Source organism: Augochlora pura, chromosome 7 (genome assembly GCF_028453695.1).
Source record: "Augochlora pura isolate Apur16 chromosome 7, APUR_v2.2.1, whole genome shotgun sequence".
Classification (NCBI taxonomy): domain Eukaryota; kingdom Metazoa; phylum Arthropoda; class Insecta; order Hymenoptera; family Halictidae; genus Augochlora; species Augochlora pura.
Genome location: NC_135778.1, coordinates 35,009,509 through 35,022,132, shown reverse-complemented (window position 1 = coordinate 35,022,132; position 12,624 = coordinate 35,009,509). Strand labels below are relative to the sequence as shown.

Genomic DNA, 12,624 nt, shown 5'->3' with positions numbered 1-12,624 from the left:
CATGCAGTCTTGCATCAACTTCAGCACAATTTTCCCGCGTAGATTAGTGCGCAACTTTTCTAGCGCATGTTTATACAGAGCTTCTTTTGCGTAAATTTAAATAATGATGCTTCAGTAAAAAATAATCTGTCAATGCTTCATTGTTAAAAGTGATAATAATCAGTGTCAATGCACATTATGATAAAATGTTTTAACCATTATCTGAAATTACCGATAGTCGATTAATAGTGTAATAAAATTAGAAGATGGTAAAATTGTTTGCCACTACTGTGCTTTTACCAATTAGTTTTAATAATTAGAACTTCCCTTAAATGACGCTCTAATTACTGACTGCTCTTTTCTTTTCCTGTTTTATTAACAATAATCTTGCGATAAATTTGCGCGCGAAAGATGTTATGGGTGTTGCTACATAGCGTCCTTAGAGGCAGTCAAAAGTTTACGAATTTGTCGAATATAACGAATAAATCGATTAAAGATGAAGAAAGCACATTCGTCGATGAAAAAGGTTCAGTACTTAATTAGAATTTAATATCGTTATAATTTAAATACAATGATTATGTGTGTAACTAACATTGTTAGCTTACTTTAACCTTTGATTGTTTATTATTGATCATTACAGAACAGTTCAGGCCAGAAAAAAAAACAAACTCAGACAGAATTATTGTCATACTTTTCAAAGACAGCGGAAGATGAGCCTCCTATTGATAAAGACACTTTAGTCACTAATAGATATGAAGAAACGAATGTTATTACACAAAAGTCAGGTTCGAAACGAAAATGTTTAATGGAATTAACTGAAAGTCAGTCAAAAATTAGCAAATATGACAATGCACATAATATCCATACACCCAAAAAAATGGAAGAACCAATAAACGAGTCTAACATAGTTTGTAATGCATACAATGATATTAATGAAGAAGAAGTTATAGTGATAGAAGAATTTAAAAAAAATAGTAGCTTAGGTGAATGTAAGGATGTATCACACAATAAACTAAATCAGAAGAGGACACAAATGAAGCACAATAGTTCTATGAATTTTGTTGTAAAAGAGGACAACAATGGTTTAAAACTGTCTGATGAATTTAATAAATCAGACTTTGTAGTAGAATCATTTAATGATTTTGGCTGTGATGATTTTAATGATTGGTTTGAAGAAGCATGGACCCCATTAAATCAAATAAACTTTGATTCTTTGCAGAGATGTAAGGTTGTTAATGTGAAAAGAGAACATAGTAGTTTATCGTTAACTGTGGAGCAAGAATTTTCTACATCTAGTGAAACAATTAAATGTTCAGGGTTTTGGTAAGGGTTCACATTTTTTTGTATGAAATTTTAAAAGGTAAAATAGAGAAAAATACTTAATACTGATTCAAATTTAGGAAAGACTCAAGAATAGAAGAAGGTGATATTATAGCCATACAAGCGAGAAGAGAAACACCCCATTGGATTGTAGACAATACCAGTGGTTTTCTTGTTGTTCACCCAGATGTATTGATATCAGGGACAACAGTGGTTGGTGCTTTATTTTGTAGGAGAAGAGCAGTACTAGCAGAAAAATTTAAGAAATTAGAGAGTATGCCATATTTTCAAGTTGATCAAACAGCTATGGTTATAGGGAACTTAGCTCATCAATTATTACAAACGGTAATGCAAGAGGGTATTTATGAAATGTCAGACATACGAAAATTATTATTTACTCTACTGGAATCCAGGGAAACTGGTATTACACTTTACGCATCAGAAATTTCATTAACATCTTGCAAAGAACAGATGTTGGAACTTCTTCCACGGATATATGAATTTATTCAACACTATTTGAAAGGTAAGTTCTATATGGTTTTATTGTGTTTTTATTAAAAAACGAGTTACATCCACAGATGAAAAGCATAATAACATAAGTATGAAAAGAGACAACTTTAAAGGAAAAATTACTGATGTACACGACATTGAGGAAAATATTTGGCTTCCTGAGCTTGGCATAAAAGGCAAAGTGGATGTCACAGTAGAAGTTAATTTACATTCAAAGAGAAAAATTATGCCTCTGGAAATAAAGACTGGCAAGGTTTCATTTTCGTCAGAACACAGAGGTCAAATTATTTTGTACATCATGATGATGGCTCTCACAGGTCAAGATGTAGATACAGGACTGCTACTGTATCTGAGAGAAAATGATATGCAAGAAATTAAGGCTGCGTATCCCGAAAAAAGGGATCTAATATTGTTGAGAAACACTTTAGCACATTATTTTTTCTCTAAACCAGTGGACAGTTTGCCATCAGAATCGAATTGGCAAACGTTAGAATTACCCGAACCGATCAACCATCATAAAGCATGTTCATCTTGTACTTATAATGCCCTATGCTGCACTTATTTGAGTAAAGACACAGAAACGCAATTACCTGAGTCTCATCCACTAACAAAACTCAGTAAAGTGATTCTTAGGAAAATTAAGCCTGAACATATAGATTATGCCACCAAATGGATCTCGTTGTTAAAAATAGAAGAGAGTACTGAGTGTTCTAATTACGCAATGAGATATTTGTGGACATTAAGTCCTGAAAAGAGGTAAAAATTCAATATAGAATTAATCTGCATCACACCAATAATTATCCCGTTTTCAGAGAGGCAAAGAACCTTTGCATTAGTAATGTAAAAATAATAGGAAAAGTTGTTACACACAATTCGAAGTATCGCCACACATTTGTACGAATAAATAGAGATCAAGATCCTAATATTCCACACATAGAATTTTCTGAAAATGAATATATTTTAGTAAGCACAAATGAAAGGATAAACATATCAGTAGGATTTATAGAGCACATAAAGGAAGACTCTATAACTATCTTATTAGACAGGTAGATAAAGATAGATTTATATATTTTTCCTTAATACGCTAAAACTAACTATGTAATTTCAGAAATATCACGAAATATAATATTGATGAACCCTTACACATTGATAAATATTCGTCTTCGAATCTAATTTCCTCTAATTTCGCCAACGTTGGCGGATTATTAACTGACAACGAAATTTGCGAAAAATTACGGGAGATCGTCATAGACAAAAAGCCGGCAACATTCGAAAAAGTATTATCGAAATCTGTGATCAGTATAAGTGCTGATATAATTAAAAAATTAAACGAGGATCAGAAGAGAGCAGTTCTGAAGACAATGGCTGCCAAAGAGTATATTTTGATTAAAGGAATGCCTGGTACTGGAAAAACAGAAACGCTAGTGGCGTTGATAAAAGTACTAAACGCATTAGGACAATCTGTTTTAATCACAGCACACACAAACAGCGCTGTGGACAATGTTCTGCTGAGACTGTTAGACGAAGGTATCGACTTCTTGCGATTAGGCTCGTCATCCATTCACCCAGAATTGAAACCCATGACTGAATCATATGCGACTGCCAAATGTCGCTCGCCTAACAGTTTCGACGCAGTATATTCCAATAAAGTACGAGATCATGCTTATGTCCTATGTAATTATTAGAAGAAAGATACTAATTTTGTTTTTTTCAGAATATTGTAGGAGTAACTTGTTATGGTGCTCATCATGTTCTTCTTGCTAAACGGATATTCGATGTATGTGTTATCGATGAAAGTTCTCAGGCTTTACAACCGATTGTTTTAAGGCCTTTGTATAGTGCACGTAAATTTGTTCTCGTGGGAGATCCTGACCAACTTCCACCTGTCGTCAGAAGTAAAGTGGCTAGGTAGAATATCATTATGTCGTGACAATAAACTTTATCCCAAAATGTAATATGAATTAATATTGTATTGCTTCCACAGGAAATTGGGTGCAGACGAGTCCCTGTTTGCTCGACTGGACAATGATAATAACACTATAAATTTATTAAAACAATATAGAATGAATAAAAATATTATGCGGTTAGCGAACAAGTTAACATATAATGACATGCTAAGAGCAGGAAATACATCAGTTGAAAATGCTACTCTAAATACAGCACACGTCGACGTAAGTGCTGTCGTTTATCATTGTATCTTACGTAGTATAATGTAAAAAAATGTTATTGTGTTTTAGAATCTATCGAAGTACGGAAGATGGATGCAGAAGGTACTGTCGCGAAACATAGATGATTCTATCATTGTTTTAAATACGGGTCGTACATGTAATTTGGAGACACCAACCCAAGTCAGCGACAAGTTTCCGAAAATCGATTCAAAAGTCAATAATATTTGGGAAATCGCCATAATTTTCAAACTTTTGAAAACGTTATTAGAGGTAAATCTTATCTTCATTAAATATCATCGATTATAATTTACAGGTATGCATTTTGAATATTCATTTGTTCCTAGATAGGGATAACAACTCGCGATATAGGCGTGATTGCGCCGTACAGAGCGCACGTTAATTTATTGAAAGAAATTGTTCAAAAAGATGTTGAAGTGAACACTGTTGATCAGTATCAAGGACGCGATAAAGATGTTATAATATATAGCTGCTCGAAAAGCATAAAGGATAATAATGCCATAAAAGAGGTACTTCGATTGAAACTGTGCCTATCTGAATATTATAAAGATCGTAAATTTATTTTTCATTTCTTGGTTGTAGGATCTTGAGATATTGGGAGATCATAGAAGATTGACCGTAGCCATAACGAGAGCAAAACGCAAACTGATTGTAGTCGCGGATAAATATACTCTATCAAATTATTCAGCATTCAAAAAATTGTTCACTTTGGTCGAAGCCGAAAATATTGTGGATTTATGCGATGGGCAGCATGATTTTTCGTGGGACAGCTTGATGTCCCAACTGTCTAAAGTTTGTTGACTATTTTATATTAATGTGACATTGTAATTCAAAGTGTTTTTGCACGATATTTGATCTTTTTGTATATTTTGTACTAGCTGTTATCAATATAATGTTTCATCCCATTTGTCTTATGACCTCATATCTTTAAGCATTGATGATTGCACAGATTTCACTACCTAAAAAAAATTTAATTATTTTTTAACATACTCGAGACAGGTCTGCAGATTGCTACAGATAATAATCAAATAAGAGATAACAACATTACAGATTCAAATAATTTAATAAACACAACAAATTTATTAGTAGTAGGAACAATAACGAATCAATAGTAACAGACTTCGTATCAATTAATATTTCATGTACCAAATAAAAAATAAACTATTGTAACAATAAAGAGGAAACCTACTTTCTGTTAGTAGATCATGATTTGAAGATTCCATAAAAGCAAAAATTCAAGTGATAACAGTCTATTGTAATTAATTTTTCCTTTTCGTGTGTGTAACACTTGACCGGTTTAAGTGGTTCAGATAAAGGCGGTAAAAGATTTAAATTAATTATGTTACGATCGATAAAAACTTCTCGAACTGTGACCTCAGCTCTTTATCTGATCGTTGATCAACGCTGTTTCTGAATCGATTTTGAGAGCTATAGTATCTGCGATCTGTTATTAACAGACTGTTAATAACAGCGACGTGAACATGGCCGAGACAGTGTACAATCTAATGTAATCAATATGATACATAATTGCGTCCCGCGTTATGAATCTTGTCTTTTGTTTCACACTGGAGAGCACTGTCGTGTCATACATTTGCTAAATTTTTTATGGTTATTTAACAATCAAGAATTATGAGAAGCTTAAAATTTTTGCCGTTTCGGTCTGTTTGCACGGGAAATGTTTTTCGGAATAGGTATCTAACCTATAAACTTTTTCTTGTAGTATTTATACTATCATTGAGACCGATAGGTACAATACTTTATAATGTAAACTTTTAATTCATCGTTTTAGATTAACCGAAGAAATTGAACAATTAGACAAATCTGCAACAAATAAGAGATCTACCGTTGATCTCACCACGATAGAACATCATTCAAAATTCAGTAACAAATGGTGGGATTTAAATGGCGAGATGCGTGCTCTGCACACATTAAACCCACTCAGAGTACAGTTTGTTCGGGATGGTTTAGCTAATACAGGAACAAAAGTAGACACTCCGTGTCTACCCTTAGAGGGTACTAAAATTTTAGATGTTGGATGTGGTGGTGGATTGTTGTCAGAACCATTAGCTAGAATAGGAGCAGAAGTAACTGGTATTGATGCTTCTGCAGAATTAATAGCAACTGCTAAAGAACATGCTTTGTTAGATCCAAATTTAGATGGAAAGTTGAACTACATTGAAACTGTTATAGAAGACTTTTCTGTAGAAAATAAAGAAAAGTATAATGCTGTGGTAGCTTCTGAAGTTTTGGAGCATGTAAACGACAAAGAATTATTTTTAAAGGTACTTTGTTCTTTTGTCTTTTAAATTGTGTGTCTTGTACATTTGTGAAGAACACATTCTGTAGGTGCATCTAAATATATACATATTTTTTTCCACAGTGCTGCATAAATACAATAATGCCTGGAGGTTCAATATTTCTCACAACATTGAATAAAACTTTACCAGCTTGGCTTGGAGGTATCATAGCTGCTGAGCATGTACTGAAATTAGTACCAACAGGGACACATGATTGGAATAAATTTATTACTCCAACTGAGATTCAACGTTTATTGGAGACATGTAGGATAACTAATACTTATAATAACATTTTTTATTCATGTTGACAAATGCTAACAGTTATGCTTGATAGGTGGTTGTAAGACCAAGTTAATTCATGGAATGTTTTACAATCCGTTAAAGAATGAGTGGTATTGGACCTCGTCTACAGCGATAAATTATGCGGTTCATGCAATGAAAAAACGAGACTAATAACAAGGCATGTATTTTTTAAATTAATTATAGATGAATTTTCTATGATGCATTGTGTCTGTGAACTTAATTTATTTCTCTATTATTGTACAAGGCTGTGGGTGCAGATATAGATTATAAATAAAAGAATTTTTATTGCAGTTCGAAACTTGTTTATTAAATAAATAATATGGTAATAAAAATCATATTATCATATTTATTACACGTTTCCTTTTATTTACTTATAATCAGATAAAAAAGAATACATAAAATAAAAAGAATGATTTATTATGTTGTTCTCTTTAAATTGTTTCATTGTTAGAAGAATTGTTCACAATAATGCACATTTTTCTCTGTTTATCTAGTCCGCCTAATTGGTATTTCACTACTCTCGTAGAGAACAGGAAACAACAAATTTATCCAATATATAGAACAGAAAATATTGTCAGATGAAATAGATATATCGCAGATAATATACACAACGTAGAAGTATTTCTTAATAATTATCTCTATATAGCTTCAGCGAATCCTACGCGGTTGTTTCCCATATCGAATTCGGTATAGTAACGGCCGATAAATACATCTCCCAAAATCCATAGTGGGCCATTTGGTGGAGGAATGTCCATACCCATGAATCCGCTTAAACAGACTGTTTTTCCAAGTTGTGTGACCTTCAAAACATAGTCTTCTCCTTTCAGCGGGAATTCATGACCACCAATTGTGAACGTAATTGTAGGCATGGTGGGAATTAAGTTACAGTCAACCTATATACATTAAATGATTAAAGAACTACTTAGGGCGTATGAAAATTTGATATATAAGGTTCTCCATTTACCATAGCTTCTCCAGCTATAATTGGTGTTGCACCAATTTTCTTATTGATAGCGCTAACTTCATCAACAGGACCAGCGATCAAAGAGGTGCCAGTGTCAGCAATAGCCTCACATCCGTTTTGGCATACAGCAACATCAGAGCCTACTTTAACACTATAATTCAAATTTGTAATTACAAGATGAACCTTTTACAATTATTATAAATTTTCATGAATAACATACTTGTCCATCTTGAATTGCCAGTAACCCTTACGGTCTACAGGAACATAAATCATGTCACCCTTATAATGATTTGGATCTGAACCACCCAAGAGCATCTCTCCACCCGTCGCAGCTTTAGGATCTCTAATTTTACAAATTCATGGATGTAGAATTTGAGTTTTCTTTCTTTTTCTTTCAAAATAAATATTAAGAGAACCATATGTGTACATACCTGTTCAAATAGAAACTGAAAATAGGCTGCGGCACTAGACTTTGTTTAACCATATTATAGAAAACTGGTGTTACACCATCTACTGAAATTGTAGAGTAAGCCATTCCCATAATACCATCAAACTTGGCAGCTACGAAAGCTAAACCAGGTTCGCTTAATGCTTCTGCAAATGTTTGATCTCTAACTTTCAGTCCAGCGATCTACAAAATACAATTGTTATTTTAAATACATCCAGAATAAATGCATTGTAGAATTAGAAAGGTAAAAAATCTATAGTCTTACATCTACAACGTCGGTAGATAAGTAACCAGAAAGACTTCCAGAACCATAACGAATGTTAAAGTCAGTACCATTTCTCTTGTAAGAGGACGATTTGGTACTATCATATTTATGATGTAATTCTAAGATCAAAAAATTATAACATAAACATGATATCAATTACAGAAATTAAGCGTTTTAATCTTATTGCTAATATGTACATTATTCACACAGTGGCCACAGTAACAATACATAGAATTTAATGAACAGCAACGGCAGAACAATAGGTCATTGTATGGATACTTATTCCATAATTACAAGAATTTATATATTTTGGTGTATGTATGTTGTATATGTGTATACAGTTCTTTTAAATACACGTGCACATGTATGCTATGTAGACTATTAATAACTTATCATTCAGTCAAAGGTCACTGATATTATGGCTCAAATGCGCAATCTATTGTTTCTTTTGGACATGTACATTTTTATAATGAAATTTTTATGTTTACATAAGGATAAAATTTTTAAGTGTACTTACTACAAGCAATATTAGTCAAATGACACTTTTTGGATGGTACCCAAAGGTTCGAGGAACCAGTATCAAAAACTACTCTAAAGTCCTGTTTTGGAGTGCCAATGCTAATTAATCCATAATATTGAGCATCAAGGTAGTTGGAAAGAGGCTCAGGTACAGCTACTGATGACTGTACAAGGCGCACTTGTGCCAGATCTGTATTGTATTCTTTCAACTGACTTCGGACAGTGTCCATTTTATGCAATGGAATCCTTAAAAGAAAGCAAGTAACATGAGGTACATTCAAAACAATCGAAGTTGTATATTATTGTCAAAAAATGTAAAAGGTATAGCAAACGATTTGTTTGTCGTTTAAATGGCACTTACCTAATAAACTCCGCATTAGTCAACGCTGTGATAGCGCATAAACAGACAAGAAGGCGGAACATTTTTAATGTACTTAGATATATTTTGCGTTGCAAGAAACTTTAGTACATTCTAACCAAAGGCACTAATATTAAAACTGCGTACTCCTTATTTCAGACCTCAATTACTGACGAATGTGACAAATTCGCCGTTGAATTTCGATTAATAAAGCCTGACGAAGCCTCTCTCTCCTCTCTGTCCTCTGTATCTTTGAAAATCATCGCGCATGCGCGGCTTTAGTTTTCACATTTTCATCAAATACACAAACATACATATAGGTCTGTCATAATCTAATAAAAATAATGGGTACCGAACCCGATTCAAACTTTAACGAATTTTTGTCAAGAACATACAAATTTATATCGTTAAAAATAACTGGAATATTCTGAGACAATTAAAATTTTCTTTAGTGAATAATTTCCGTAAATCGAGAATTCACACATTCACATATGAATTTCTAAATACGTCACGCATACATTGGTAAAAATTCTGCTGTCAGTGAGTCAGCGCAGAAACTGCACAATGACGCCACCTTGTACAGGACCAATAAATTAATTCATACTTCTTCGTTATCGACAAAATTGAATGGGTCATCGAACATGTTAATTATTTAAAAATATCGTTAAGAATATGATATTATTTAAAAGAAAAACCAAAACCAAAGATAAATTGTAACGTATATGTGGGATACATATATTTTTATTTAATAGGTTATGTATTTTGGATATCAATTCGATTAGTTTGCAAAATTATTCATTGACATTGCCGTTGCAAATATTGACTCCGAGATTGGCCTAATTTACATTCGTACTACCATATAAATCGCATTTTTGCGTGTCATATAGTATTTTCATATCTTAGCAGTGTTTCGGCCTTAATAAATTCCTTGACAAACGAGGAATATTTCCACAGTAATAATTTTAAATAGTTTTAACTATTAGGTAGCTTATAAATAGAAAAATGTTCTTCGTATTGTAATTATTCAAATTAGATTATTAAAAAGCTCTTAATAAACGTGCAAGAAATCAATATAATTGAAAAATCAATGCGCGATCGTGATTTGCCAGTGCACGTGGTGGGTACGTTTATATGATGTTCTTTTGTTAAGTCCATTGGGTGTACTTGGACCGTTGTGGATATTCGACCAGTTCTTTCTCTAATCGTTTATATTAAATAGTTGATTTTTAAATACATGTGTATTTCATTAATAACCTATGTGTACGGAGCTCACTGAGACTAAATTACAACAAAACATAGTTCTTTCATTTCTTCAAAAAAAGGTAAAGCTTCTTTTCAGTAAGACAGCACCAGGAATATTACACGATCTGTAAACCAACAGAAGTTATTTTGAATGAGATAATGTAACCATTTATTTCGAGATTATTATTTAAAAGGAAATGATTGAGCTTTCTTTATGATATAGCTGAAAAAGTCTAGTAATCAGTCTCTGTGGTCGAATAATCTGAAATTCGAATAATACATCGAGAAAGAAAAGTAGGCGGAACGATTTGAAAATGTTCCTTATCGATTTCTTGAAATTCATGTTTACGCGGGTTGCTAGCACCGCGGCATGCCGGGTTGATAGAAGACCGTGATAGAAGACCCTAATCGCGAGCCAATCACGAGCTGGGGATCGCGGCACGAGCCACTTCAGTCTTGAACTCGATCGAGCAATAGTCGGGCTGCCGGTTCGAGCGAACGAAAATTCTCAGTGTGGAAAAATCAAGTTCACGTCGAATAATAAACAGAAGGAGGCACGCGTGACTGTCCGTGGTGGAATAGAACCATTGTCTTCGCTGTGCGTTTGCTGGTGAGAGTGTCAATCCAGGTATGTCCAGTTGTTATTCCATTCGAAACGGTATTCCTCGTTTCCGACCGGGCAAACAGGCAGCTTAGACGTCAAGCTTGCCACTTAACACGCGATTTTCTTACCGGAAGCTAGTGGAAGCTGCACTCAAGGCTCACAGATTTGTCTCGATTCTCTGCAAGTTACCACGATGATCGCGTGCATCCAGATTATTATTCTTATCGTCGCCTCGTATCGACAAAACATTATCCTCCCGCGTTTCGCCTCCGCTACCTTTCAAGCGATCCCTAATCGGAATATCGTGCTCCTTAAATAACCTGAACACCAATTTATGTTTTCTCGTGTAGTTGCCAATCGTCATGCCGGCACATGACGTTTACGCTACTGTCAAAATTGCCCGTGTTTCTCTGTCCAGGTTCAAAATCTGTTCTATCAACTCTCTGTCTCCCTCCCTTCTTTCCCTTCTACACTCTCCTTTTAATCCTTTCTCTCCTACCAACGTAATTCCTGTTATTAAGGCCTGTTTTTCAAAAGAAGGTTTCTTCAGACACATTAACATTCGTAACAGATGTCCATCATCTTATTATGACCACCGATGAACCGGGGTTCTCTTCTTTTGAGAGACAGCTTGTAGTTGATTCCCTGTTTTGAACTATTTCATGGTAATGTTAAATATTTATTTGGTATACCAAGCACAGCTGATACGAATAAACAGAATCTTTGTGGAGTGCTCGAAAAGAAAAGATGACATGGGAAATGCTTTAACTGTTCCCGAGGTGTAATATATTGCTTAGCTATTGGAGTAAAGATAATCTAACAGATTATTTTCTACGCATCTTAATACGTATAGAAATTCGGATAGCTCTACTTGGTAATCCAACATAAGGAATTGTGAAAGTATTTGTCTCTTCTCCTATGACTTTTAGAACCGCAAAAATGTCTGAGCGAAAGGCTGTAATCAAGAATGCTGACATGTCAGAGGAGATGCAGCAGGATGCCGTTGATTGTGCGACTCAAGCTCTTGAAAAATATAATATTGAAAAGGTACATTATTGGTTCTCGATCAACTGAAACTACAGTCGTATATGACTGTGTATGCTACACGAATGTCTAAGGCTTTTATATACATACTAAGCTGCTAATTGATAGAATTTAATATTGTGGAGTGTGCTAGGGAGATCGTGATTTGAAATGATTTGTATTACATTGTGCTTTTTTTTTTGCAGGACATTGCAGCCTTTATCAAAAAAGAGTTTGATAAAAAATACAACCCAACGTGGCATTGCATCGTAGGACGTAACTTTGGCAGCTACGTGACGCATGAAACAAGACATTTTATCTATTTCTACCTAGGTCAGGTAGCCATCCTTCTCTTCAAGAGTGGATAAACAGAATTCTTATTCTATGTTCTACCATCCTTTCTTCCTCCCTTCACACACGCTACATGGAATACCTTAAAATCACATCGCCGTCTGTAAGAGAAATTACATTTTGTATACAATGGAAATTTGTTTTACAAGCGAAACTGCCGCTCCCAGTAAAAGAGTAAAAGTATATATATACACACACACACTAACACTCATTGGTACTATTGACTTGCTGTTTTACTTATCATGGGAGATAAGA

General features: G+C 34.0%; 4 protein-coding genes across 4 annotated transcripts; 3 read left to right on the top strand and 1 right to left on the bottom strand.

Annotated features, from left to right (window-relative positions):
- The first annotated feature begins 106 nt into the window (after window positions 1-106).
- Dna2 (DNA replication helicase/nuclease 2) lies at window positions 107-4,900 on the top strand. The gene is made up of 11 exons (XM_078186884.1): window positions 107-505; window positions 620-1,302; window positions 1,380-1,822; window positions 1,878-2,565; window positions 2,622-2,855; window positions 2,918-3,458; window positions 3,524-3,717; window positions 3,794-3,980; window positions 4,047-4,247; window positions 4,322-4,504; window positions 4,578-4,900. The coding sequence occupies exons 1-11, from the start codon at window positions 476-478 to the stop codon at window positions 4,794-4,796; spliced, it is 3,603 nt and encodes a 1,200-aa protein (XP_078043010.1). The 5' UTR covers window positions 107-475; the 3' UTR covers window positions 4,797-4,900.
- Window positions 4,901-5,476: 576 nt separating this feature from the next.
- Coq3 (ubiquinone biosynthesis protein COQ3, mitochondrial) lies at window positions 5,477-7,392 on the top strand. Its single transcript, XM_078186904.1, has 4 exons — window positions 5,477-5,686; window positions 5,785-6,277; window positions 6,376-6,556; window positions 6,627-7,392. Exons 1-4 carry the CDS (start codon window positions 5,625-5,627, stop codon window positions 6,743-6,745), a joined length of 855 nt encoding a protein of 284 aa, XP_078043030.1. The 5' UTR covers window positions 5,477-5,624; the 3' UTR covers window positions 6,746-7,392.
- On the bottom strand, window positions 6,992-9,424 carry Cathd (cathepsin D). The gene is made up of 7 exons (XM_078186903.1): window positions 9,153-9,424; window positions 8,790-9,037; window positions 8,273-8,391; window positions 7,991-8,190; window positions 7,780-7,902; window positions 7,560-7,710; window positions 6,992-7,488 (listed from the first exon to the last, which is right to left on the bottom strand). The coding sequence occupies exons 1-7, from the start codon at window positions 9,212-9,214 to the stop codon at window positions 7,234-7,236; spliced, it is 1,158 nt and encodes a 385-aa protein (XP_078043029.1). The 5' UTR covers window positions 9,215-9,424; the 3' UTR covers window positions 6,992-7,233.
- A 1,404-nt stretch (window positions 9,425-10,828) lies between these two features.
- LOC144471934 (dynein light chain 2, cytoplasmic) lies at window positions 10,829-12,403 on the top strand. The gene is made up of 3 exons (XM_078184528.1): window positions 10,829-11,019; window positions 11,925-12,042; window positions 12,225-12,403. Exons 2-3 carry the CDS (start codon window positions 11,935-11,937, stop codon window positions 12,384-12,386), a joined length of 270 nt encoding a protein of 89 aa, XP_078040654.1. The 5' UTR covers window positions 10,829-11,019; window positions 11,925-11,934; the 3' UTR covers window positions 12,387-12,403.
- The last annotated feature ends 221 nt before the right edge of the window (window positions 12,404-12,624 follow it).